The sequence below is a fragment of the Pristis pectinata genome, chromosome 5, assembly GCF_009764475.1.
Source record: "Pristis pectinata isolate sPriPec2 chromosome 5, sPriPec2.1.pri, whole genome shotgun sequence".
Classification (NCBI taxonomy): domain Eukaryota; kingdom Metazoa; phylum Chordata; class Chondrichthyes; order Rhinopristiformes; family Pristidae; genus Pristis; species Pristis pectinata.
Window position 1 is genome coordinate 108,547,386 of NC_067409.1, and position 25,597 is coordinate 108,572,982.

At 41.8% G+C, this 25,597-nt stretch overlaps 1 protein-coding gene across 2 annotated transcripts in view; it reads left to right on the forward strand.

The window, feature by feature from the left end:
* Positions 1-25,597, forward strand: part of creb5b (cAMP responsive element binding protein 5b) — a 310,784-nt gene that overhangs the window by 181,144 nt on the left and 104,043 nt on the right. For both annotated transcript variants that reach the window (XM_052016820.1, XM_052016821.1), the window contains one exon: positions 13,774-13,900. In XM_052016820.1, the coding sequence (XP_051872780.1) occupies positions 13,774-13,900 (127 nt within the window). The remainder of the gene's footprint in view (positions 1-13,773; positions 13,901-25,597) is intronic.

The window sequence follows — 25,597 nt, forward strand, 5'->3', positions numbered from 1 at the left end:
TAATGTGGTCACAGGGAGACTCATGAGGTTGAGTTAAGTATTCAATATCTACTTCACACTCAGTCTAGTGGTCAAATCTTTCAGAACAGGGCCAGCTCAGTCATTGATGTGCTGCCAAGCCACTCTATTCAATGGACATTGAAGTCCAACACCCACTCTATTCTCTGTGCCCTTGCTGTTTTCACTACTTCTTCCAAGTGTTGTTCAGTACAGAGTGCAGATTCATTAGTTGAGGGAAGATAGATGTGGGTATCCAGAGGTAATTTTCTACCATGCCACAAGTCATGGAGGTTAAGATCTGGAGTTAATGTTGAGGATTTCTGGGGCTATTCCCTTCTACCTACATACCACTGTATCCCATACTCTGGTGGTGGAGTCTTCCAGTGAGACAGGATATACCTGGGGATTGTGATGAGAGCAGTCTGGTACATTATGTGTGAAGCATCTTTCTATGTCGGGCTATTTCTTGACTAGTTCATGAGACAAATCCCCCAATTAGGACACCAGTCATCACATGGGCTGGCAGTGACATTGCAGTGGCCATATTTACTTGTTCATCTTGCTGAATAATTTTCGTGGGTAGATTTAAGTTCAAAATGGGCCAGAGTTTAATGGAAGGACCTGGCAGGTAGTTGGGGATCAACAGGGAGGTGGTACTGGGTACTTTATTCTTATCACATGATATCCTTTGTGACTCTGAGTATGAGAATCTACCCCATCTTCTTCCTTCCATCCTGTTAATACTCTTTGGTATGACTGATCCCACTATCCTACTCCAACCCACCTTGGACATTCTCTCTTCTCCCCTCTCCCATTGGGCAGAAGATACAAAAGCCTGAAAGCACGTACCACCAGGCTCAAGGACAGCTTCTATCCCGCTGTTACAAAACTATTGAACTGTTGCCTAGTATAATAAGATGGACGCTTGACCTCACAATCTAACTTGCACCTTATTGTCTACCTGCACTGTGCTTTCTCTGTAGCTGTGACAGTTTATTCTGCATTCTGTTATTGTTTTACCTTGTACTACCTCAATGCACTGTGTAATGAATTGATCTGTATGGACGGTACGCAAGACCAGTTTTTCACTGTACCTCGATACAAGTGACAATAACAAACCAATTTACCAGTTTGCCAATTTACACTTGCCTCTTCTCCATTATGTGGCTGGATGGAAACTACCCTCTATCCTCACCCTTATTGTTGTCCAAGCGAGTCACCTGCATTGGTTCTTTTCACAATCCTTTTAAAATTACTTCTGGAGTCCTACTTGTAACCCTATGAAAATTCTGTGCTCTTCTGATTCTGTCATCTTATGCATCACTGATTTTAATCCTTGGTGGTGCCTCTGTAGCAGTCTGTGGGCTTGGCTCATGGGACTCCCTGACTAAATCTTCCTTCTTTTCCATCAAGATGCTCCCTAAAACCCATCTCTTACCCACACCAGATCTCCTCACATACTCATGTCTCATTTTATTTTATAACTTTTCTGTGAAATGTCTTGGGATACATAATTATGTTGAAAATGCAACATCAATGCAAGTTGTTGTTCATGCCATGATTCCATGAATTACTGAAGATTTGTCAAGGTTAGGAGCCTGTTGTTGAAAGCATTGAAAGTGGCAGCATATTGTGCAGCTGCCTCCTACATTGCTGAGTTTTGCCTGCAATCTAAGTGCATGTGGCTGGAAACAAGTGGGCACTTTGGGAAGGACAGGAGATAAAATTGAAATATTGACATCATGCTTGTTCAACCTAACTGGTCATGAAACCCAGAAATATAACAGCTGGATTATAAACTATTGGCTTTTGTGCTTCAGAAACAGAATGATTTCCCTACCAGATCCCCACCCAGTTTTTAGCATACTGGATGTTTAAAATTTTGGCCCGTCATCTGTATTCCATAAACTTAAAAAATACAGGATAATAGATTCTGGTATGTAAGCAATGCCAGTCTTTGTACAGAAAGCAGAATGGAATTTAATGATTTAATTGTCTTCGAGTCATTGAGTCATCAAGATGTACAGCACAGAAACAGGCCCACTGCCCAATGAATCCATGCTCACCTTTTTGCCCAGCTACACCATCCTGCATTAGGACCATATCCTATGCCTTGCCTGTTTCAATATCTGTCTGCCTCTTAAACATAATAATTGTATTTGATTCTACAATTCTACAATCTCCTCTGGAGCATGTTCCAGATATCAATTATAATCTTTTAAAAAAAAACTTGCCCCTCAGATCTCCTTTGAAAGTCCCTTCTCTCACCTTAAACCTATGCCCTCTTTTCTTTGATACCCCTACCATGGGAAAAAGATTTTGAGTATCTACCCTTCGTAAGCTTCTCATAATCCAATACAGGCGACCCTCGCATTATGGGGTGCTGGAGGTGGTAGTTTATGTTCCCGGAAAATGGTTCTCATCGCGATTTTCCATAACATGCATCATCTGCGCGTGCATCAAGAAACACAGGTTGAAAGGAATAAATTTTGTGTTTATTTACTTTTTATCACATAAATTTAAAGGTAATTTAGGGGAAGGTATAACGGGAATGTCAGAGGTAAGTTTTTTACGTAGAGAGTGGTGGGTGCGTGGAACGCACTGCCGGCAGAGGTTGTGGGGGCAAATGCATTAGGGACATTTAAGAGACTCTTAGATAGCCATATGAATGATAGAGAAATGGAGGGCTATGTGGGAGGGAGGGAAGAGCAGGATAAAATGTGGCACAACATTGTGGGCCAAAGGGCCTGTACTGTGCTGTTATGTTCTATGTTCTTGAGAGCAAATTTTATTCTCTATCTCAGATTTTAGTTTGTGATTTATGAATTCTGTAAGGGCAAATTTCCGTTACCCAAATGACTATAATGTGGGTCTCACCTCTATATTTCTATCAGGTCACCCCTCAGCCTTCTTCACTCCAAGATAAACAAGCCCGGCCTCCAATCCTGGTAACATCCTGGTGAATCTCCTTTGCGATTCTCCAGCCCAATCACATCCTTTCTATAGTGCGGCAACCCGAACTGCACACAATGCAGTTCTGATCAGAGTTATGTTTTCCCTTCAGAGTTAAATACATCACTAGTTCTTGGATCACTGGAAAATCCATCTGACAATCGGGACTCTTAACAGTAATGTTATTTAACACGTCTCTGTACGGATGTCAAAGAGCTTGATTGTCAGGAGGGGATGACATGGTTTAGTTTGTCAGGCTACTCAATGACAGACTGTCAAGGAATTTGTGCAGTGATAGTGCAAAGTTTCACTGTGACACAATAAGTTACTTGACAAAATAAGTATGACTGAAACCAAAATGGGCAGATTATTCTTACATGCCAGCTGCTGGGTTATCTTCGAATGTGACTGATGGAGGTTCAAACCTGAGATTTAAATGTGAAGCTCCATATTTTTTAAATGTAAATGAAATTATAAGGTGAAATTTAGATTCAAACTTGGATTCCAATTTGTTTCTTTGATTTGAAATTTCACTTATTTTTGTTGATTATGACTGCCATCAAATCTAATTAGATCTCTACTGAGCCAGCTAAGGTTCAAAAACCACTCTACATCTTTTTCTAATTCAGTTTTATGTATGGTTTTGTGTGCTTGCTTTCAAATCGATGGAAATTTAATAAGAGAAAACCTAAAGAAAGACGGACAACAAGTTTTATTGGTCTTGTAAAGAGTTCTAGTTACCTCTGTAACAACATAGGTTACATGACAAAGGGTTCATTAAGACCAACAGTTGCAAGAAAGATCAGGACATTGTCAGTATTCTACATAATTAAAAAGATAAGTATCAGTTTCTGTCAATCTGCCTTGGCTATAGGAGAAAAGAATGAAAGAAAGTAGCAACATTGTTTCAGTGTTCAGTTTTTCACTGAGTGATGTTAATCCTTTTGTGATCATTGTGAATTAGTACCTTTAGAAGTACAATTCTTTTCAACATGACTCCCTCTAGCTAGCATTATATTTTGCAACAATGTGTTGCTGGACATATCATTCAACAAAATAGTAAGACCTGCCAATTAAATCTGATACCTCAAAGAAATTTGTTCAAGAAATATAGTCCAATTATACAAATAATTAGTTTGAAGCATGGTAATCTTCAAAGTTTTAGAAGTAACTGCACAGTGGTCTTTGTGACATCCTGAAAGGGATGTAAAAATTATGAATGTCTATTTTTCAAAGCCTCTTTTTTTTAATACAAGTAAATATCTTTACCTTAGTTACTGTTATTCCACTGGTTGGTTCCAGTCAAAGTTATTGTGGATGAGCAGTAGAACCTTATTAGAATTTATAGAATTTATTATAGAATTATTAGAACTTATTTCCTCTGGATAAAATTGAATGAAAAGATTAAGAAAAAAAACAATATGTTTGATATCTTCACTGTGATGATTCAGCAGATTTTTAGGGAGATTGGGTAACCCAGTATAAAGAAAAATGTGGTAGCAACTAGGTCTGTCAAATGAAAGAGAACTTGAGAAGAAAGTCTATCTATGCAGCATGGAAGTCTGTCAGGACAGGTCAAACCATGCCAGGGATGGAAGGCCTCCCATCACAATCAAAAGGCAGACTATTATCTAACTGGAGAAAAGTTGAAAATGAATGAAGTACAGAAGATCTGGGTTTATCTTGTACACAGATCAGAAATTGTTGGCAGGCAGGTTAGCAAATAGCAAAATGGCATTTTGGCTTTTATCACAAAGGGGTTGATGGGGCCACAGCTGGAGTCCTGTGTACAGTTTTGGTCCCCCTATTTAAGAAAGGATAGACTATCTTTGGAGGCAATCCAGAAGAGTTTCACCAGGCTAATTCTTGGGATGACTTGTGTCCTATCATGAGTGGCTAAGGAAGTTGGATCTGGATTCTTTGGAATTTAGAAGAATGTGGGGTGATCTTATTGGAACCTGTAAGATCCTAAAGGACATGATAGGGTAGGTGTTGAGATGTTTCCACCAGCAGGAGAGTCTGAAGCAAGGAGCCATAGTCACAAGATAAGGGAGTGGTCATTTAAAACTGAGGCGCATAGGAATTTCTTCTTGTAGAGGGTGGTTAGTCTCTGGAATTATCTGCCCCAGATGGTCGTGGAGGCTGGATCTTGAGGTATTTAAAGAGGAGGTATATAAACCCTTGAAAGATAAGGGAACTCAGGGCTAAGGGAAAATGTGACAGAAGAGAAATTGAGGCCTGGTGCAAATCAGACATGATCATATTGAACAGTAGGGCAAATGATGGCCTTGTTTTCTGGGCACTCTCCATTCAACATTTTAAAAAGTGATTGGTATCCTTGCTATCATTCAGATGGGCAGTCAAAACACAGCTGACATTCCTCCTGAGGCGAGGAGAGAGACAGGGATGTGGCCACAAGCCTTTATTTTATCCAGATGTGCAATTGTAGACAAAAATCTGGGCAAGTGTGTGTTTAGGAGGAGTGGATCCATTGGAAAAGATTCAGGTACATCAGTTGTGGAGATCGAGAACACAGCGGCTTTGCAAAATGAACATTTTTTTTCAGGTGTTTCCAGGCAGTGGTGGTAAAATAGCTACAATGCAAGTGGAAACGTTATGATGGATAAAATAATCGTACCAAAACCAAATATCTAGGCCACTTTCATTAGAGGATCATAAAAGAATCAGATAGGGAATCAATATGTCTTACCGATAATTTTTCAAAGCACACCAAATGTAGAGGTAGCATAGAGAAGTAGAAGTAACACATGTTATATACTTTTTCAAGAAAGTTGCTCTGATCCCTAAATCAGGGGAAGGAATGCAATGTGATTTTGTGATATGCATCTGTTACCTGCTGAGTTTTTTTTGGTGGAATCCTGAACATCATTGCAAGAAGCATAGAATCTAAGCAAGAAATTTGAGAATAAGTGGATGAGACTGAATAAATGTCAACCCTGCCTATATTTAGTAGATGTTTATCTGATGATATCCTGAGTCACAAGGTTGTAGATTCAAGACACTCTCCAAGAGCTGAGGATGCAAGTCTAGGCTGACACTTCAGTGTAGTGTTGAAGGAGTGTTGTGCTGTGAAGGTATCGTCTTTTGGGTGAAGTATTAAAGTGGGGCCCAACTGCTCTCTTAGGTGAATGTCAAGGATCCTTGTGCTGTTTTTAAGATGAACAGGAGAGTTCGCCCAGATATCCTGGCCAATGGTTGTCCTGCAACCCAACATAACCATAACAGATCATCCAGCCGATATCACTCCGTGTTTGTAGAAGCAGCACAAGTTGGTTGCAGCATTTCCTGCATTACAATGGCAACGATACTTCAAAAGTAATTCATTGGCTGCAAGATTGATGCCCTGAAATTATGAAAGATGCAATATTAGAAGCAAGACTTTCTTTTACTTTCATATTCTGAAGCCTCAATTAACAGGTACACAGATCAGAGAATCTGGTTCAAAGAATTACTGAGATGTACATCAACCAGCACTCTGTCCTTAATCTCTGTTGCCCACTGTAGTAGGACAATGTCTTATTGACTTGTTCTAGTTTTCTTAGTTTAACACTCTGGACTTTGAGTCCACCCATCCCAAAGGAATAGGGAAACAGAAATGTAGCAAGCAAGAGGAACTCATTTGTGGGCATTCATAAGTGGAAAGGAATAGAGGAATACAGGGAAGAAAGGAGAAGGGAGGACGAGTATTGGATTGCTGTAGCAAAGGGCTGGTAAAAAACTTGGTTGTCTTCTGTCCTGTAATATTCTAATAAAATTAAAGGATTAAGTAACTGAGAAAATGCTGTAACTGTGCAGTGACTCTTTAACCCCTCTTGTAAATGGAAGAGACCAACTGAAGTTTGAAGCATGTACACTGCAGCAAAACACAAAACTAATTCCAAAGCAAAATGTGAGACTGATTGGGGGGAAAAGCAGATACCACGGGCACCCTGATCCTAGAAAGGAGCTGTTCATGTGATAGAAACAACTTCAATTACTCCAGCAAAGACCAGTCCTAGTACATCTGAGTTGCCAGCTTTTACATTTGCACTTTGCATAATTTAGGCTGGGAATTCCAAGGTGGAGCTGTTGCCATGATCAGCTAAAGCAGACAGAGCCGAAGGGCTTGTGAGCCTACAGAATGCAGAAAGGCTGCGTAACAATTTCTGCAATTGGATTTTTGGAAACAGTTTTTTCATTGGCATTGTCCCGTGCAGACCTGGACTTCTGTTCGCTTCCAAGATTGTGATCTAACTGGAGCTTTTCACGCACTCCCATCAAGAGTAGGTACAACATATTGTTGAAGGAATTATTGTGAAGTAGGGGAAGAAACAGCATGAGGTGGAACAATGTAGAACCAGACTACACTTAAGGAGGTTATGTCAGGTAACCATAGTGCAAGGCCCAGCATTGGTGCCTGCTGTAACCGGACTGTGAAGGATCGGCCTTGATCTCTTCTTTGGTTATTTCTGCAGCCATTTGTTTTTTGTTGGGCATTCCTGAAGAGTGGCCCAAATCTGTTGCATAAATAAAAGTCTCTATTGGCCATTCCGTGTCAGCCAATGAGTAGCAGGTTGGACAGGTTGTATGTCTGGACTGACAGTGAACAGACAATTGTATTCACAGAAGAGTCCTTTCAAAGGGCAACAGAAAGAGAACTTTTGAATGAACCCTTTCCCAATAAAAGTAGGTTAACTCTGCCAGAAAGTTGCAGTGAGTGGCAGATTGTTCCATCTAAATTATGTGCTCCAAACCAGTCTTGTCACGTATTAGCAATGCTGTAACCAGCAGTCATTGACGGTGGAATTAGCCAATCATGCACTGCCTGTCTCGGAACAGTGTTGGCACCAAATGCAGCATTCTTGCACACAATGTTCCTCCAGAATGCTCTGCTGTTCCAGGTGTAAATAGCACACTTTAACCTCACCACCTCCCAACAGGTTATTCCTACTTACTTGGGTTTTACACCAATCATTACTTAAGTAGAAATTCAAATTATCTGATTCATGATATTCTGACATAAATAGCTCAGAGCATCATTTTCCACCCAACCCATTTCCACTGGTGTAAAAGTGCCATGACTCACCGGGTGGCATTCCTGGATCAAGGAGTTAATGTGTTGACTGCTTCTCAAACTACTTAATAGTAAACTTGCTGGACTGAATGGACTTCTGTGAGGCAATGGGGAGATACCCATATGCCAGTGGCTCTACTTCATTAGGAATTTTTTAGAGATTCAGTATGTCACCAAATACCCTTGCAAATTTCTATGGCTGTACGGTGGAGAGCATTCTGACCGGTTGCATCACCGCCTGGTATGGAGGCTCCAATGTGCAGGATCGCAAGAGGCTGCAGAGGGTTGTAGACTCAGCCACCTCCATCATGGACACAACCCTCCCCATCATTGAGGACATCTTCAAGAGGTGTCATCTATCACTAAGGATCCTCAGCACCTGGGACATACCCTCTTCTCAGGTTCTTGCATTCTGTGAAGGAACAGACTTAAGTACCACTCCTTGGTGGGACACTTGGAAATCATGACATCTACCACCATTAAAAGGTGGTGGATGCAAGAGCAACATGTTGAGATGACATTCTGATTGTTAGCGTTTAAAGTCACTGACCTTCTCCTATCTGAAGTGGGGGATTGGCACAGAGCTCCAGTACCCTGTGTAGGGAGAGGTCTTTGTAGCTTTTGGTACTTCTGCCATCTTCAGACATTGAACTTGTCACTTGGTTTCAAGTCAGCAAGCATATGGTAAAATAGTAGCAATGTGATGGTATTGGGTTAGTAATTCAAAGATCTAGACTGATGTCCAGAGATGAAGGATTCAGATTCCCTCAGTATGAGATTTTGAAGTTGGTTCAAAAAAAATCTGAGAATAAAAAGCTGGTATCAGTAAAGTTATCATGAGGCTGCCAGATTGTGAACATTTAACTGGTTCACTAACTTGCTTTCCAGAATGAAATCTGCTGATACTGTCTATACATAACTCCAGTCCTGTGTGTGTTAACTTAAACTAAGTTGTATTAAACCACTACTTCAAGAATACCTTCTCACTAACTTCTCAGAGGAAGCAGGGATGGGTCATAAACTTTGGCTTTTCCTTTATTCCAAGAGTAAATAAATAAAATGTATTGCTGTCGATGCATTTGTATCAGATATGAATGCCTCGATAAGTACAAGTTCCACACATCTGCTTCAATAAGGTCAGACCATCCAGGATTGGTTGTGACTGTTGCAACTTTATGCTTAGAGATCACTTACTACTTGATCAAATTTTTAAAGCGACACAGAGTAGTTTCCACGGAACTGCATCTGTTTCATGAGTTCTATATTTATCAAGCACTGCACAGATGCAAAGCTTCATTGAGTGCACAAGGAAAGAAGATAGCATTGCAATTGTTCAAATCTAGGTTAATCCAATCTTGGAGACATTTTCTTAAATTCTCTTGCAATATCAATCCAACAAATAGGGTTAAAAGATCAATTTTCCATAGTTTTAAAAAAATAATCGTAAATTTGCATAAATAATTGGATTGACCATGATAAGGATAATGCCGGAATGATATTTGTTCTATAAGAATATATTTATGTGGCATGGTAGTGGCTTGGGTGGCACAGTAGTGGAGCAGTTGGCATAATGCTATTACAGCGCCAGTGACCCGGGTTCAATTCCAGCCCCTGTCTGTCAGGAGTTTGTACGTTCTCCCTGTGACTGCATGGGTTTCCTCCGGGTGCTCCGGTTTCCTCCCACATTCCAAAGACATACGGATTAGGAAGTTGTGGGCGTGCTATGTTGGCGCCAGAAGCGCGCCGACGCTTGTGGGCTGCCACCAGAACATTCTATGCAAAGATGCATTTCACTGTGTGTTTCAATGTACGTGTGACTAATAAAGAAATCTTAAGTCTTAAATCTTATAAAAGATGCACCTTGGCTAGGGGAATTTTTTCCAGCAATGACTCCATAAACAACAAGCAAAGCATCCTTGACTAAAAACTGAAAAACAAAGGGCTCTACTTCAACAAATCATTTAAATGCATTGCAAGATTTTGTTGGTATTTTGGCTTGCTATTCTGTTGCTCAGTAGCTTCATATGTGTCCACTATCACAAAACAAACATGTCTCTTTTAGTTCCATGACAAGCTCTTGTAGTTATGCAACATTTTATGTTAAGCTTTAGTCATACTGAGCAGTTGAAGATCATTATTTACTGTTGCAGAGCTGTTGTGCTGTGAGGAGACACTTCTGGTCGTACGGTATGCAATTTTATCAGCAAAATTTTCCATTAAACAAGAATGGTAAATTTATTTTCATGTTAGGCAAACAAATTTCCATGCACTCTTCTACCTACAAGCATTCACCTGTGACCATAAATAATCAAATCCAAAACCAGTCCATATTGTGCAAGTACCACTGAATGGCCAGAGGTTATCTGCAATGTTTTCCTTTCACTGGCTCTTCCTGTGATAAAATCTGATTTCCTGGAATCCTACTGCCCTGACTATGCTGATCTACATTGAAAGTCTTGGCTGCCTTGACTCTGCTCGGCATCTGAGTTCCCTTAAGTCTATGAGATCCTCCTTCAGTTATCAATGCCTAACCTTTAACTGCAGGTGTTCCCCTATGACCTTCAGCACCATATTTCTCTACACTATAATAAAAACAGCAAATGCTAGAAATACTTAGCAGGTCAGGCTGCATTTAAATTTCTTTATTAGTCACATGTACATTGAAACACACAGTGAAATGCATCTTTTGCGTAGAGTGTTCTGAGGGCAGCCCACAAGTGTCACCACGCTTCCGGCGCCAACATAGCATGCCCACAGCTTCCTAACCCGTACGTCATTGGAATGTGGAAGGAAACCGGAGCACCCTGAGGAAACCCACGCAGACATGGGGAGAACGTACAAACTCCTCGCAGACAGTGGCCGGAATTGAACCCAGCTCACTGGCACTGTAATAGTGTTACGCTAACCGCTACACTACCGTGCCTGCCTTATTTGTGGGAAGAGAAACAGTGTTAATGTTTCAGATTGAAGACCCTTCATCAGAACCTCTATACACTGCCAGCTTCAAGCCTTTACTCTGCTGCTCTCTAGGATCCTAGGTAGAAATCTGCTGCATTCTGTGTGTCACTGTGGCTTCCATCTTCAGTACTACCTTCTGCTGAGAAAGTATCCCCCATTTGATTCACTGGCCTCCTTTCAATGACTCACTTTCTGATGAACTACTGGAAATTTTCATCTTGTGCTGCATTTGATGAGTCATTTTAATCCAGTGCTTTATGAGACTTTCATAAGTTACTCATTTGATATGTGCAGCCAGGGGCCACAATAGACCACGGGGGAAACTAAAGACGCTGAATAAAAGGTGTAACTTTCAGATGCTGGAACCACTCGAGATGTGTGGCACATTAGCCCCACCCAAGAAGGTTACTGGGAATGTCATCTCCAGAGATACCTCACCAGGCCCAACAAATCGAACAAGGTGACCATGGAGGATGAGAAATAAGCAGCTATAGTTCCACCAGCTGGGAAGGCATGGAAGGGTATTTCTGAGGAAGAGAACATGGCAAAGATAGGTGGCTCTCTCCATAGAAATATGATGATCACAATACAGGCAACCTCAGGCTACAAGAGAACTGTGATATTGCTGTGATAAAGGCGGCATCCATCACTAAGGACCCTTATCATCCGGGACATGCCCTCTTCTTATTATTATCATCAGGGAGGAGGTACAGGAGCCTGAAAACCAGCACTCAACAATTTGGGAACAGCTTCTTCCCCTCCGCCATCAGATTTCTGAACGGTCCATGAACACTACTTCATTATTTGCGGGCAGCATGGTAGCGTAGCGGTTAGCGCGACGCTATTACAGCGCCAGCAATCGGGATTCGATTACCGTCGCTGTCTGTAAGGAGTTTATACGTTCTCCCGTGTCTGCGTGGGTTTCCTCCCACATTGCAAAGATGTACAGGTAGGTTAATTGGGTTTAAAATGGGTGGCACGGACTTGTTGGGCCAGAAGGGCCTGCTACCACACTGTGAATAAAATTTAAAACTTAAAAAAATTTTTTTTTAAATTTATTCCTTCTTTTGCGCTATTTATTTATTTTGTAATTTATAGTAATTTTTTTTTTGCCTTTGCACTGTACTGCTGCCGCAAAACAACAAATTTCACAACATACAAGTCAGTGATGATAAACCTGAAAAAAATATGTATACCTCTGTGACATAAGAACTGTGAGGATGTTTTTTTTTGAAAACCCACGGATTTGCAGTGTTGACTGTTTGAGTTCACCAGTTAGAGCAATGTTCATGCTTACCTCACTGGAAAGCAAAGCAAACAGTACAGTGGCAGTGAGATACCGGGCAGATTTGTTGTAAGTGAAACCTATTGGAGAAGTCACTTCATGGATTTATGACCTTCAGAGATACCTACAGTTAACTGCTATGTCTGGTTTACATTGAATGCTGTAAGTGGAAAAAAAGTAGAAAATGAATGTATTTATGTTCTCCTGAATGTATGGCTATTGACTGTGTATGTGTATTTTGTAAATTTGTATTTTGCAAATTTGCATTTATAATTTTTGACTTTTATGTAAATAGTTGGTAAAAATAATTTAGTAAGATCAGATATCTTATTAGTCACATGTACATGAAGCACACAGTGAAATGCATCTTTTTTGCGCAGAGTGTTCTGGGGCAAGCCCTCAAGTGTCACCATGCCTCCGGTGCCAACATAGCATGCCCACAACTTCCTAACCTGTACGTCTTTGAAATGTGGGAGGAAATATGTTTTCTGTTGTCATGGATTTGTTAAATTTTTGAAGTGAAACAGTGAAGCGTAATGAGTGTGCATGTTCCTTTAAGAACTATACGTTCCATGTGGTTTGATATATTGTTGAATCACCCACTGCTGTTAGTTCAATGTTATTGGCCATCGACAAATGATGTTTGGTTAGATGCTTTATCCTTGTTACTTGCCTACTAAACAGCATATAAACTTGCCTACAGAGGCAGGTTGAAGGGTGTTACACTCTGGAGTAAGAGAAATGCTGAAGTTTTAAGGAGAGAGATTAATGACCACAGTGGTGGGGAGAGATGAAAGCAAAACCATCGTTGATGAGGAGAAAGCTACAAGGAGTTTTACAAAGTACTTGCAGAGCTTCTGGCTCCCATCACTACCAGGCTTCCCAGCCTCTGGGAAATATGTGAAGGAGTGCTGAATGCTAAATCAGACTCCCAGTCTCACTGTGTGATCCTGATCTCCATGTATCAATGAAGCTTCCTCCTTATTTGTGGCGGGATTGGCCTTTGATAACGTAAAATAACCCATATGTGCATGTATTATGTTTTGTGAACATGTTTCCCTCCACATAAAGTCTTTAACCCTGTCCATAGAACATAGAACAGTGCAGCATAGAACAGGCCCCTCGGCCACAATGTTGTGCTGACGTAGCTAATCCCTTCTACCTGCAGAAATCCCATATCCCTCCATTTTCCTCTCATCCATGTGCCCATCCAAGCCCCTCTTAGAAGCCCCCAATGAACTTGCCTCTGTCACCCTGTCAGGCAACGCATTCCAGGCATCCACCACTCTCTGAGTGAAAAACATTACCCCTCACGTCTGTTCTGATCCTACCCCCCTCACCTTAAATGCATGCCCTCTGGTATTGGACCGCTTCCCACTGATCCTTTCCTGTCTCTCCTGTAGTGTACAAGTGCGGTGCGCTATGACCCAATTGTACTTTCTCACTTGCCATTCAGTTCTATAGAATTGTTCTCTGATGCTCTTAACTTTGTTTGTCCCAGCAGGCCTGTCCGAGGATCTCTATCTTCGCTGCTCCATCTTCAAAACAGACAAAGGCAGCCTATGCCTGGGTCGATGCCTGGCAACCTTCCCAATTCCACCATGCCAGGATCTTCCGCAGTACTGATGCCTGTAAGTATGTGTGATTTTTCTGCTCTTAATATTGCATTCCCATCGCCTTCCAGTGTAGGACCACTGTAACATGACGGGTCACACGGTGAAATCACTCGCTCCATAAAGCAATATTAACATTTCAACTTTTATGAAGTTTTTCCTCACTGGCCTCAGACTGCAGATGATGTAATCTGGAGCAAGAAGATAAGATATCTTTATTAGTCACATGTACATCAAAACATACAGCGAAATGCATCTTTGTGTAGAGTGTTCTGGAAGCAGCCCACAAGTGTCGCCACACTTCTGGCGCCAACATAGCATGCCCACAACTTCCTAACCCGTTCGCCTTTGGAATGTGGGAGGAAACCGGAGCACCCGGAGGAAACCCACACAGAGACGGGGGAGAACTACAAACTCCTTATGGACAGCGGCCAGAATTGAACCCGGTTCGCTGGCGCTGTAATAGTGTTACGCTAACCGCTACGCTACTGTGCCTGCCCCTAAACAAACTGCTGGAGGAAGTCAGTGGGCCAGGCAGCATCGGTGGAGGCAGAGGAATGGTCAACGTTTTGCGTCAAGACCCTGCATCAGGGCTGAGTGTGTAGAGGGGGAGGTAGCCAGTATAAAGAGGTGAGAGGGAGGGGTGAGGCAGGGGCTGGCAGGTGATAGGTGGAACTTGGTGTGGTGGGAGTGTGAGTATGGTGGGAAGGTGTGGAGTTAGGAGAGAGTGGCTGGTGAGTGATAGGTAGAGACGGATAAGGAGAGAGAGAGAAGAAAGGGGGCTGATGGAGCCAGATGTGGGGAGGGGAGGGTGGGAGTAGCAACAGAGGCAGGAGGTGCAGACGTAAGAGGTTGCAGGTGCTGCAATCTGATCAGTCAGGAAGGATAGGTGGAACCAGGTAAGAGAAGGGTGTTGGGCAGATAGAACCAAGTGGAGGAGGGGACAGAGGTTAAGTGTTTGGGTGGAAGGCAGATAACTGGTGGGTGGGATCGGAGGTCAGTGCTCAGTTATGCAGCCTGGGCCGTGACGTTGCTTGCAGTCAGGTGATTGGCTCGGATGGGAAGTTGTGGAGGTTGGGGTCTTCGTGAAATTTGGCAGACCTAGAACAGTACATTGACTAATCAGAGTACTGGGGAGTCATTGATGGGCGGGCGTGCCTGAGGCCTCCATCAGTAGCCAAGAGCGATTGCTAGGTCAATGGGGAGGGGTGTTTGGGTTTTGGTGGTGGGGGTGTACAATTAAAGGAGGGTATGTAATTTTCCTGATGGAGTTGAAGTCTGCGGCTTCACTACATAAACTTGCTCGCCCTGGGATTGGCCAGCGATGATCCAAAAGTAAAGATCTGCAGCTGCTGGAAATCCTAAGTATAACCAGAGAATGCTGAGAACACTCAACAGATCAGACAGCACGTGTAGGGAGAAAGAACAGAGATGATGTTTCAGATCGATGTTTCACCAAAACCTCTTTGACCCAAAACTTTAATCTCTCTCCATAGATCCCACCTGACCCACTGAGTCTTTCCAGCCTTACCCGTTTCATTTCAGTGTCCAACCACGGTCATTTCTGGGACAAATTAGTCTAATTTACCATACAGACCTCCAAAAGGTGCTTTGTACAATCTGAAATATTGATGCAAATTGAACCCAGAAACTCTGATATCACATTTCACTCTTTTAATGGTAAATGCATTTTCAACAGTCTAACCTGTAGGCTGTGTTTTGAAGGTGCAGTTCCTGAAACTCCCTGGGGTCTTTTGAGGCCTCCTGTCTGTGACCTAGGCAGAACATTGATGGAGCTGAAGAACCACTGGCTCAAAACGGCATCCGGCCTAATACACAAACCTGACCACAAAAAAATATGAAAATAGAAAATTTTTCAAACTGAAAGTGAAAGCTCCGCATGTTAAAAATTCTAAATAAAAGCAGTGCTGGGAATGCAGAGCAGGTTAATCAGCACCTGTAAAGAGCAAGTCAGTCCTTAACATTCTGGAGAATTGGCCATCGGTAGACATTTGGAAGTACTTCTGTGACACATAATTTGATAAGTGAAACACTGGAGCTTTGAAGCTTCTGGATTTGTTGTGTCCAAATGCTCATTTGTGTTGCTGCTCACCAAGGCAAGTAACAAAACAGAATCATTGTCAGGTTTATCATCACTGACTTAGATGACATGAAATTTGTTGTTTTGCGGCAGCAGTACTGTGCAGAGCCATAAAAACACAAAGACATAAAGACTATAAATTACAAAATAAATAGTGCAAAGCAAAAGGAATAACAAGGTAGTAATCATGGGTTCGTGGACTGTTCAGAAATCTGATGGTGGAGGGGAAGAAGCTGTTGCTGAATCACTGAGTGTGGCTCTTCAGGCTCCTGTACCTCCTCCCCGATGGTAGTACTGAGAAGAGGGCATGTCCCAGATGGTGAGGGTCCTTAGTGATGGATGCTGCCTTCTTGAGGTGCCTCCTTCTTGAGGTACCGTCTCTTGAAGATGTCCTCAATGGTGGCAAGGGTTGTGCCTGTGATGGAGCTGGCTGAGCCTACAACCCTCTGCAGCCTCTTGCGATCTTGTGCATTGGAGCCTCCATACCAGGCTGTGATGTAACCAGTCAGAATGCTCTCCACCGTATATCTATAGAAATTTGCAAGAGTCTTTGATGACATACCAAATCTTCTCAACCTCCTTACGAAGTAGAGCCAATTAAAGAATAAACATTATTTATTGAAGGAAATTCTGGAAGTACTGATGCACCTACATAGCCATTCCACAGTGGGATTCAGTTGTGGGTCTGCCACTGTAAATTTCAGTCTGCCCAACACCTTCTGCATGTACTTCTTCGGGACCTTAATGATAGTGTGTCCAACTGGAGCTGAGACAGTGTGTCTTGGTGGTTTGTGGAGGAAAGAAGAAATGGTTGACACCTTATCTATCCCTGGTGTGGGGTTGACAATCAGACAAGTGGCAGAAGTGATACATTGGTTAGGAGGTCAATGCTCAGCTAAGTAGCTTGGGTGGGGACATGGCTTGCAACCAGGTAGTTGGGCAAATTAGCTGAACACTCAACCAACAACCAACAATGAATCAAAGGTCATACCACGTCGTTTACAAAATAATTAAATATTTGCTCACATCCATATATATAACCTTGATTCCCCTTTTTTAAAAAAAGTCACAAATCCACCATCTATCTGCAAACACTAAATTATACAGCCTCTTGCGATCCTACGTATTGGAGCCTCCGTACCCGGCTATCATGCAACCAGTCAGGAATGCTTTCCACCATATATCTGCAAGAGTCTTTGCATCATGCCAAATCTCCTCAAACTCCTTATGATGCAACCAGAAAGGGGAATCCAGGTTGTATATACGAATGTGAGTAAACCTTTAATTATTTTGTAAACCACGTGGTGTGACCTATGATTTATTGTTGTTTGTTCATTGAGTGTTCACCTAATTTGCCCAGTTACTATATATTTATAAATGTGAAATTATGCCATTTACTAATTATTTGCATAGACATATTCCTCTCAACTATAAACTCTACTTCTTAAGCTAAACATAACATCTCCATGGTATCCATTCCAGGTATAGCTCATTTCTCTCTTCTGTGTCTTCTCCCAGAATCTTGACAATATTATTGCCTCTCAGGAACACCTCCACATGTTGTATGTACAGGGCAAATGGCTGAAACCCTTATTCTCTATTACTGTACACTTACTCCCTCAAGCAGCAATATCCCAAATTCATGACCAATGTAGTGCCCATAGGCCATTTTGCATTGCTGTTCACTGAAGAAAAGAGCAAGAATAGAGCTACCAAAAAAAACCCATGCTTTATTGAACACTCAACAGACTGCAGAGGCTGGTACAATAATGTAGCAAAAGTCATACTGCCTATTGTACACATTTCCTAAACTAACAATCACATTCATATATAGTACAAGAAATAATTTACTATTTTTGGACAGTTGATAGAAGGACCCTGTTATTGATAGTGCAGTCATTATTTCAAGCGTGCACAATTACTTAATTTCTACTTGAATTATCAGACAAAAAATTTGCACATCTAAATTTTCAATATTCACAGCTGGTAAGTGCTGTGGGCTCGAGTATTAATTCCCTTTTTGACTACTTTGGAAGTCTCACTTCTGCTTACTGCAGATTTTCTACTTGGAGCATCTTCCCCTTTCAGGCTAAAGGATGTCTCCACTGACAGAAGTCTCATCAGAGGCAACTTGGACAGATAAGATCTAATATCAATTTCTTTGGAAGCACCAAACCTCCTCTCAAATGAGAATTCACTAGTTACTGATAAGGTGTTAGAATTTGTCAGGCAGGGTATTTGCTGCTGGCTTTGGCATTTGAATATGATGCTTCATATCCTTCAATCCTTCTTTAATATTTATCAGAATCGACTTACGAACACCTTCACTTACCTTTGAGAAAGTTCCAGACTAGGTTCTCTAAACTTTGGACTAAGCACTTAAGCACAAGATTTATGCATGCATTGTTGTTTTACAGTCCCTTTAGCAAGCTGAGAAGCCAATGCTCAAGGAGATCTTAGCAATTGTTGAGTTACTGTTAAATCCTTCATGCAGTATAACTGATATGTTTCAGTATTCTGGCACCACTGAAAGCCAACTTCATTTCAGCAGAAATACTTCTACAATATAATACGACCATAAACTTCCCAGGAGAGAGATTGAAAATGGTTTGGCAGTTTGATTATTTGGCTGCTAAAGGTCTTACAACTAATAAGGGACCAATAAGGCATAGTGTGGGTCAGATGCTCAGAATGATGCTTTCATGGCGTTTAGGGATGTGTGCAGACTGACAATTAGGGATAGACTATTGCCTGTCCATTGAAGTTAACAGGAAGAACAAGCGGGGTTGAATAAACAAACCTCCCATTTGCTATCACCTGTAATGAGTTATCATCAAAGAACAATTTCATTTCCTACAATGTGTTTGCAAACTACGGAGGTAGCGGTTCAAACTCAGTCCAGAGTTGGCAAAACAGGCACTACAATTGGTTTCAGTTGGATTAAGGAGAACAAAATCATGTAGCCATGGTTCCTGATCTTGTTCACTATACTTGTGCATGTTTGGATTTTAAATGATGAAAAGAACTATGTTTGAACAACATTGTTGTCAAGGCTCAGTAACGAAAATTGTCACGTGGACTAAAACTAAATTCTAGCAGAAAGTCAATGGATTAATGAAAAGATGGTAGTACTAAAAAGAGTAAGTATTTTCAGAAAGCTTTACTTAAAATAGAGCTTTTAAAGTATGCCACAAACAATATTTGCTTCAATCAGTTATTTCACTTTTGTCTATACAAATAGTTAAATCAACTATTAGGAACTGTAACCATATACCAGCCACCTTCCACCTTCTTGGCAGGACACCATATAGATAGCAGCTTTCATGGAACTGTTAATGCTGTTTTTGGCAACTCGAAGTAATTTTTCTGGTTAAATACTAAGGTGTAGGCAGCACTGGACTCCAGCCTCAAACAGTGTTGAATTATGAGTTTTATTTTGTATTGCCAGTGAGAGGTGTACATTTTATACCAATTAATAGATTTAGTAGAATAAAATTCGGAGTTCTTCATTGTGCACAAATGCTGATTATTTCTATTTGAAAAACACACTTGACTGGGTAATCATTTCATAACTACAAGCAAGTTAAGTCAATATTTTAAAAAGTCATTGGACCGTGAAGACATAAATACAGAAAAAAAGAGTACAAGTCCATTCAGAGTCTTCATTATTTACTGGACCTGAACAGTCTGAACTACTGGTTTCAGATGTGAAGCAATGAGGGAACCACTCCTTACTCTACAGACTTGGTAGGGACTGGGTTTTATTTTGAAAATATTTAATCTTAGTACCCCAGTGAACCAGCAGGTTATCCTTACAGTGAAAACAATTAGTTTTCACATTGGAATTATTGACTAATGCATTTGATTCATATTTAAAGTTTGTGATCAATGCAGCAACCCCTTAATGAGATCTTGTGTTCATTACTCAGCAACAAAAACCTGCATTTATGTTCTACCATATAATGTAGAAAAATACCCCAAGGTGCTTCCCGTAGGTCTGATGTGGAAAAGGTGGAAGCCAAACCAAAGAAAGGAATAGAAGAAGCGTGCTCAAAAATTTGGGGCTTTAAGGAGAGAGATGAAAATGGAGACACAAGAGAGACTGTAGATGCTGGAAATCTGAAGCAACGCACAAAATTCTGCAGGAACTCAGCGGGTCAGGCAGCATCTTTGGAGGGAAATGGACAGTCGATGTTTTGGGTCGAGACCCTTCATCAGGACTGGAAAGAAAGAGGGAAGATGGCCAGTATAAAAGGGTGGGTGGGGGAGAGGGGGGCAAGAGCCAGTGGGTGATGGGTGAATCCAGTTGAGGGAGGGATGTTAGGCAGGTGGGGCAGGGGGAGAGTGGGAATGATGTCAGAAGCTGGGAGGTGATAGGTAACGGAGCTGGAAGTCACATGGCACAAGATAACGGTAGAGACCTATCACCTCCCAGCTGCCTATCATCCCCCTCTCACCTGGATTCACCCATCACCCACCATCTCTTCCTCCTCCCCCTCCCCCCACCCTTTTATACTGGCTTCTGTCCTCTTCCTAACCCGTACGTCTTTGGAACGTGGGAGGAAACCAGAGCACCCGGAGGAAACCCACGCAGTCAGGGGAAGATCTTACAAACTTCTTACAGACAGCGGCCGGAATTCAACCCGGATCGCTGGCACTGGAATAGTGTTACACTTACCGCTACACTTTTTATTTTGTAATTTATAGTAATTTTAAGCAAAACAACAAATTTCATGGCATACAAGTCAATGATGATGATTCTGATTCTAAATGGCACCCCAATGCCCCAAATAGGCTTTTGCAGTTGACTTTCACAGGAGACTGGTACACCTCACAGAGCCAGCAGTAATAGTGGGAGACCAGAAATTACTACAGAATTTCAGAGCCAGTGTTTCCATCAGCTTTATATCCCCAGGGTAGTTTGAACCCAAAACATTGTAGCTCAGAAGTAAGAAGGTTACCAAATGAGCTTATTTGCACCTATTGTAAGAGCCAGTATAGGGTATTGCATTTCTCCCGCAGGGATCACACTTGACTACAGATGCATTCCTAAAAAGGAGTTTCCACAGAATTCAACTTCCTTTTACAGTCGAGTGAAAAGTTAACTCTGTGCGGAGTGCATTCTTGCATTATAAATAAATATCAAGATTTCACTGCATGTTTTATTCACCCGAGTACCACCAGCGTTATTAACACTTATGGCAGCAGGGATACCAGTGACTTTTTTGGCCTATGTACCAAGATCTGCACTGGGATCATGATGAAGGAAATTCTGGATCAATTGGATACTTTAACTACTGAGTTTTTTCAACTCAACTGAAAAAAAAATGAACTCATTCTTACACATTAATTACTGTTGCAAATTGTTTCATTTTTAGGTACCACTGAAAGAATCTAATAATTAAATGACCGGATTAGGGCGAAATGTGCTGATAATACTTGGAGTATTGTGTTCAGTTCTGGTCGCCTCATTGTAGGAAGGATGTAGAAGCTTTAGAGACGGTACAGAGGAGATTTACCAGGATGCTGCCTGGATTGGAGAGCATGTCTTATGAGGATAGGTTGAGTGAGCTGGGGCATTTCTTTTTGGAGAGAAGGAGGATGAGAAGTGATTTGATAGAGGCGTACAAGTTGATAAGAGGCATAGATCGAGTGGATAGTTGGAGACTTTTTCCCCAGGGTGACAATGACTAACATGAGGGGGCACAATTTTAAGGTGATTGGAGGAAGATATAAGGGGAATGTCAGGAGTAAGTTTTTTACACAGAGGGTGGTGGGTGCGTGGAACACACTGCCGGCAGAGGTTGTGGGGGCAGAAACATTAGGGACATTTAAGAGATTCTTAGATAGATACATGAATGATAGAGAAATGGAGGGCTATGTGGGAGGGAAGGGTTAGAAAGATCTTAGAGCAGGAAAAAATGTCAGCACAACATCATGGGCCAGAGGGCCTGTACTGTGCTGTAGCATTCTGTGTTCTATGGCAGTCCAAAGTGGCTTTGGATTCAGACATGGAATTAATACTGCAAGCATTTGAGATATTTTCACAATGTTGGTATTGGTTTATTATTGTCACTTGTACCGAGATACAGTGAAAAACTTGTCCTGCATACCGATCGTACAAATCAATTTATTACACAGTGCATTGAGGTAGTACAGGGTAAAGCAATAACAGAATACAGAGTAAAATGTCACAGCTACCGGGAAGTGCAGTGCAGGTAGACAATAAGGTGCAAGGTCAAACAAGGTAGATTGTGAGCTCAAGAGTCCATCTCATTGTATAAGGGAACCATTCAATAGTCGTATCACCGTGGGATAGAAGTTGTCCTTGAGCCTGGTGGTACGTGCCCTCAGGCTCCTGTATCTTCTGCCTGATGGAAGAGGAGAGAAGAGAGGATGACCCGGGTGGGTGGGGTCTTTGATTATGCTGGCTGCTTCATCAAGGCAGCGAGAGGTATAGACAGAGTCCGTGGAGGGGAGGCTGGTTTCCGTGATGCGCTGGGCTGTGTCCACAACTCTGTGGAGTTTCTTGCGGTCCTGGGTAGAGCAGTGCCATACCCAATCCGTGATGCATCCAGATAGGAATGCTTTCTATGGTGCGTCGATAAAAGTTTGGTGAGTGTCAAAGGGGGACATGCCAAATTTCTTTAGCCTCCTGAGGAAGTAAAAGTGTTGTCATAAATTACTCAATTTTCTTATGTAGTAACTATATGATCTCTGCTTACTTCTCGAGTATCAGCAAGCCCTGCCCATAACTAGCAACACACATAAAATGTTGACATCCCTTTTGTTACAGCCCACCTCCCTTCCCCCACCCCTTCCCCAAATGATCCTATTATCATGCACTGCTAGTTATCTGCTACAGCTAAGACAGGAGAGGAAAGGAGAACTGCCAGGAAATAGCAACCATTTTTGAATTACAATGTTGACAAGCCTAGATTAAACCTACCCTCTACCACCCCCCTCCTGCCCAGCTCCCCACCACCCCTCCATTGCTTTCTGATGTGCCTCATCAAACCCTCGTCACCACATGGACTCCAAGTTTAATACCCCCTATCTTCTATAATTATTCCAGTCCTTTCTTAGCCCACCCCCATCCGAGTTCCTTCCCCACTGGGATGATGCACCAAACAACTAATTTCCTCTCGTCTCCGTGATGGCAGAGCTGAGGCGCAGAAGTCTTTTGCTCAGACTTCATGTGTAAGCCTCGTTCTGTTGAGCACATTTCCTTGAGTGTCAACTATGATAGGATCTCGCTGCCACAATGATTAGGTAAACTGGCACAGTTCTTGCAAAGAGGGCCACTTAGCAGACCTGCTGAGGCATATATACTTGTGCTTTCAGCTTTTATTCTGCACAGTAGTTTAAAATTTATTGCAAAACCAATTGTTTGACATCAAGTCTGCTTCCTTTCATGGTCCTAACAATGGTCTCTTGTAGTAAACAAGAGAAATCAACTCTTGTTCAGATTAATACTTGAAATGAAAATAGTTCCAATTTTATATGATAACATTTTTAAATTGTGTGTGACTTTATAACGTCCTGAACTGTCCCAACCTGATACTTCGGACTCCTTTATTTTAGTTCCAACTGTAGTTTTGACTTAGATTCAATTTAACAGGTCTTTCCATTCTTTTGATAATTTCAAGAACTTGCATTCATTCTCAAAAAGTTTTGCAGTGACACATTGATTCACGTCCATTAATAGCAGTCACAGTCAACGGCTTCCTTTACCAAACTGCTTCCTGCCTCAGTTTCAAGATGACTGAGAACAGAAATTTGTTTTTATTCAAAACAAGAATCATTTCCCAAGATTGCAGTCTTCTGACCTAGAACTTAGTCTTACTTATTTTCAGAAATCAATCTTCCGTACACCAGTTTTGCTTAAAGGTGAGGGGGAGGATGCAGTTGGATAACTCTGCCTTCACTGCAGGGTAACTACTTCTGAGTAAAGTTTTCCTTCACCTCTGGGTTTTGTTACGTCATGTTTTATTACATGTCTGTTACATTTGTAACATACTGACTAAGAAATAATTTTTATGTGAAAGTATTGGGGGTTCTTAAAATGATTTTAATTTTAAAAAAGTGTAAACGCTTTTAAATATGTTATTGTTATGCTCCAGTTTTTAACGATCAATCCCTCCGAGAATATGCTGAGGTGTTGTTTGTAAGAATTGGCCCCTTGCCTGCAATGTCCAATCAAGCAGATAGGCCTGAGTGATGGGAGAACATTTAATTCAAATTTATTTCAAGTTGCAGACTGGGCTTTTTTATAACCACAAAATGGCGTACCACATGGGTGTAATCTTTGTGTCTTGCTTGCCGTTTAAGTTGGATGCTTGGTGGTTTCTGGCCAGTCTTTTGTTAATGTCTGGGACATAATAAGTTGTGAAAACTTGATTCCATGTCATGTATCCCACTTAATGACAACCCCATTGCACATTATGAATCAGAGAGACCAGGCTTCTGTTACTCCATGAATAGTGACGATGGGTAATGCAGGTGATCGTGTGGTACCAAAGCAGCACTCACTGTTACTTCATCTCAGTCTACAGTCCCAAAACTGTAACTGAAGCAAAGGCTAATTGGTGCTGCTCATCCTCTGCCTCGTCTGTTTGATTCATTGATCAGTTTATGAACTGTGGGTAGAGACAAAAGAGACCACAGATGCTGGAAATTATCGAGAACAGAAACAGGATGCCAGAAGAACTCAGCCGATGAGGCAGCATCTCTGGAGGGTTAGGGTTAACATAGAACATTACAGCACAGTACAGGCACAACATTGTCGGCACATCTTGGGCCCATGCTGTTGTGCCAACATTTTATCCTGCTCTAAGATCTACCTAACCATTCCCTCCCATGTAGCCCTCCATTTTTCTATCATCCATGTGCCTATCTAAGAGTCTCTTAAATGTCCCTAATGTATCTGCCTCTGCCACTTCTTCTGGCAGTGTGTTCCACGCACCTACCGCTCTCTATGTAAACAAAAAACTTGCCTCTGACATCCCCTCTATACTTTCCTCTAACCAACTTAAAATTATGCCCCCTCACGTGAGCCATTTTCACCCTGGGGGAAAACTCTCTGACTGTCCACTTGATTGATGCCTCTTATCATCTTGTACACCTCTATCAAGCCACTTCTCATCCTCCTTCTCTCCAAAGAGAAAAGCCCCAGCTCGCTCAACCTATCCTCGTAAGACATGCCCTCCAATCCAGGCAGCATCCCGGTAAAAGTTGATGCTTTGGGTCAAGACTGAGAGGGGACAGGAAAGGTTGCCAGTGTGAGTAGGGGGGTGGGTTACAGGCTGGTAGGTGACAGATGCAACCAAATGGGGAGAGGGGGATGGGTAAATGGAACAAGGTGGGGGGGGGGGCCGGATTGGAACGGAGGCCAGTAGATAATATGTGGAGCCAGATGAGAAGGGGATAATAAGCAGATGGAACCAGCTGAAAACCAAGAAAAAAAATCATAATATCAAAACTATTGGAATCAGAACAAAATTTAAAAGAAGTATTTTACTACAGAGAAATATGATATAAAAGCTAACTGATGTTGTTTAGGTCTGGACAGGATTACAATCTTATACCCCTGGTGATGACACTTGGAGCAATGG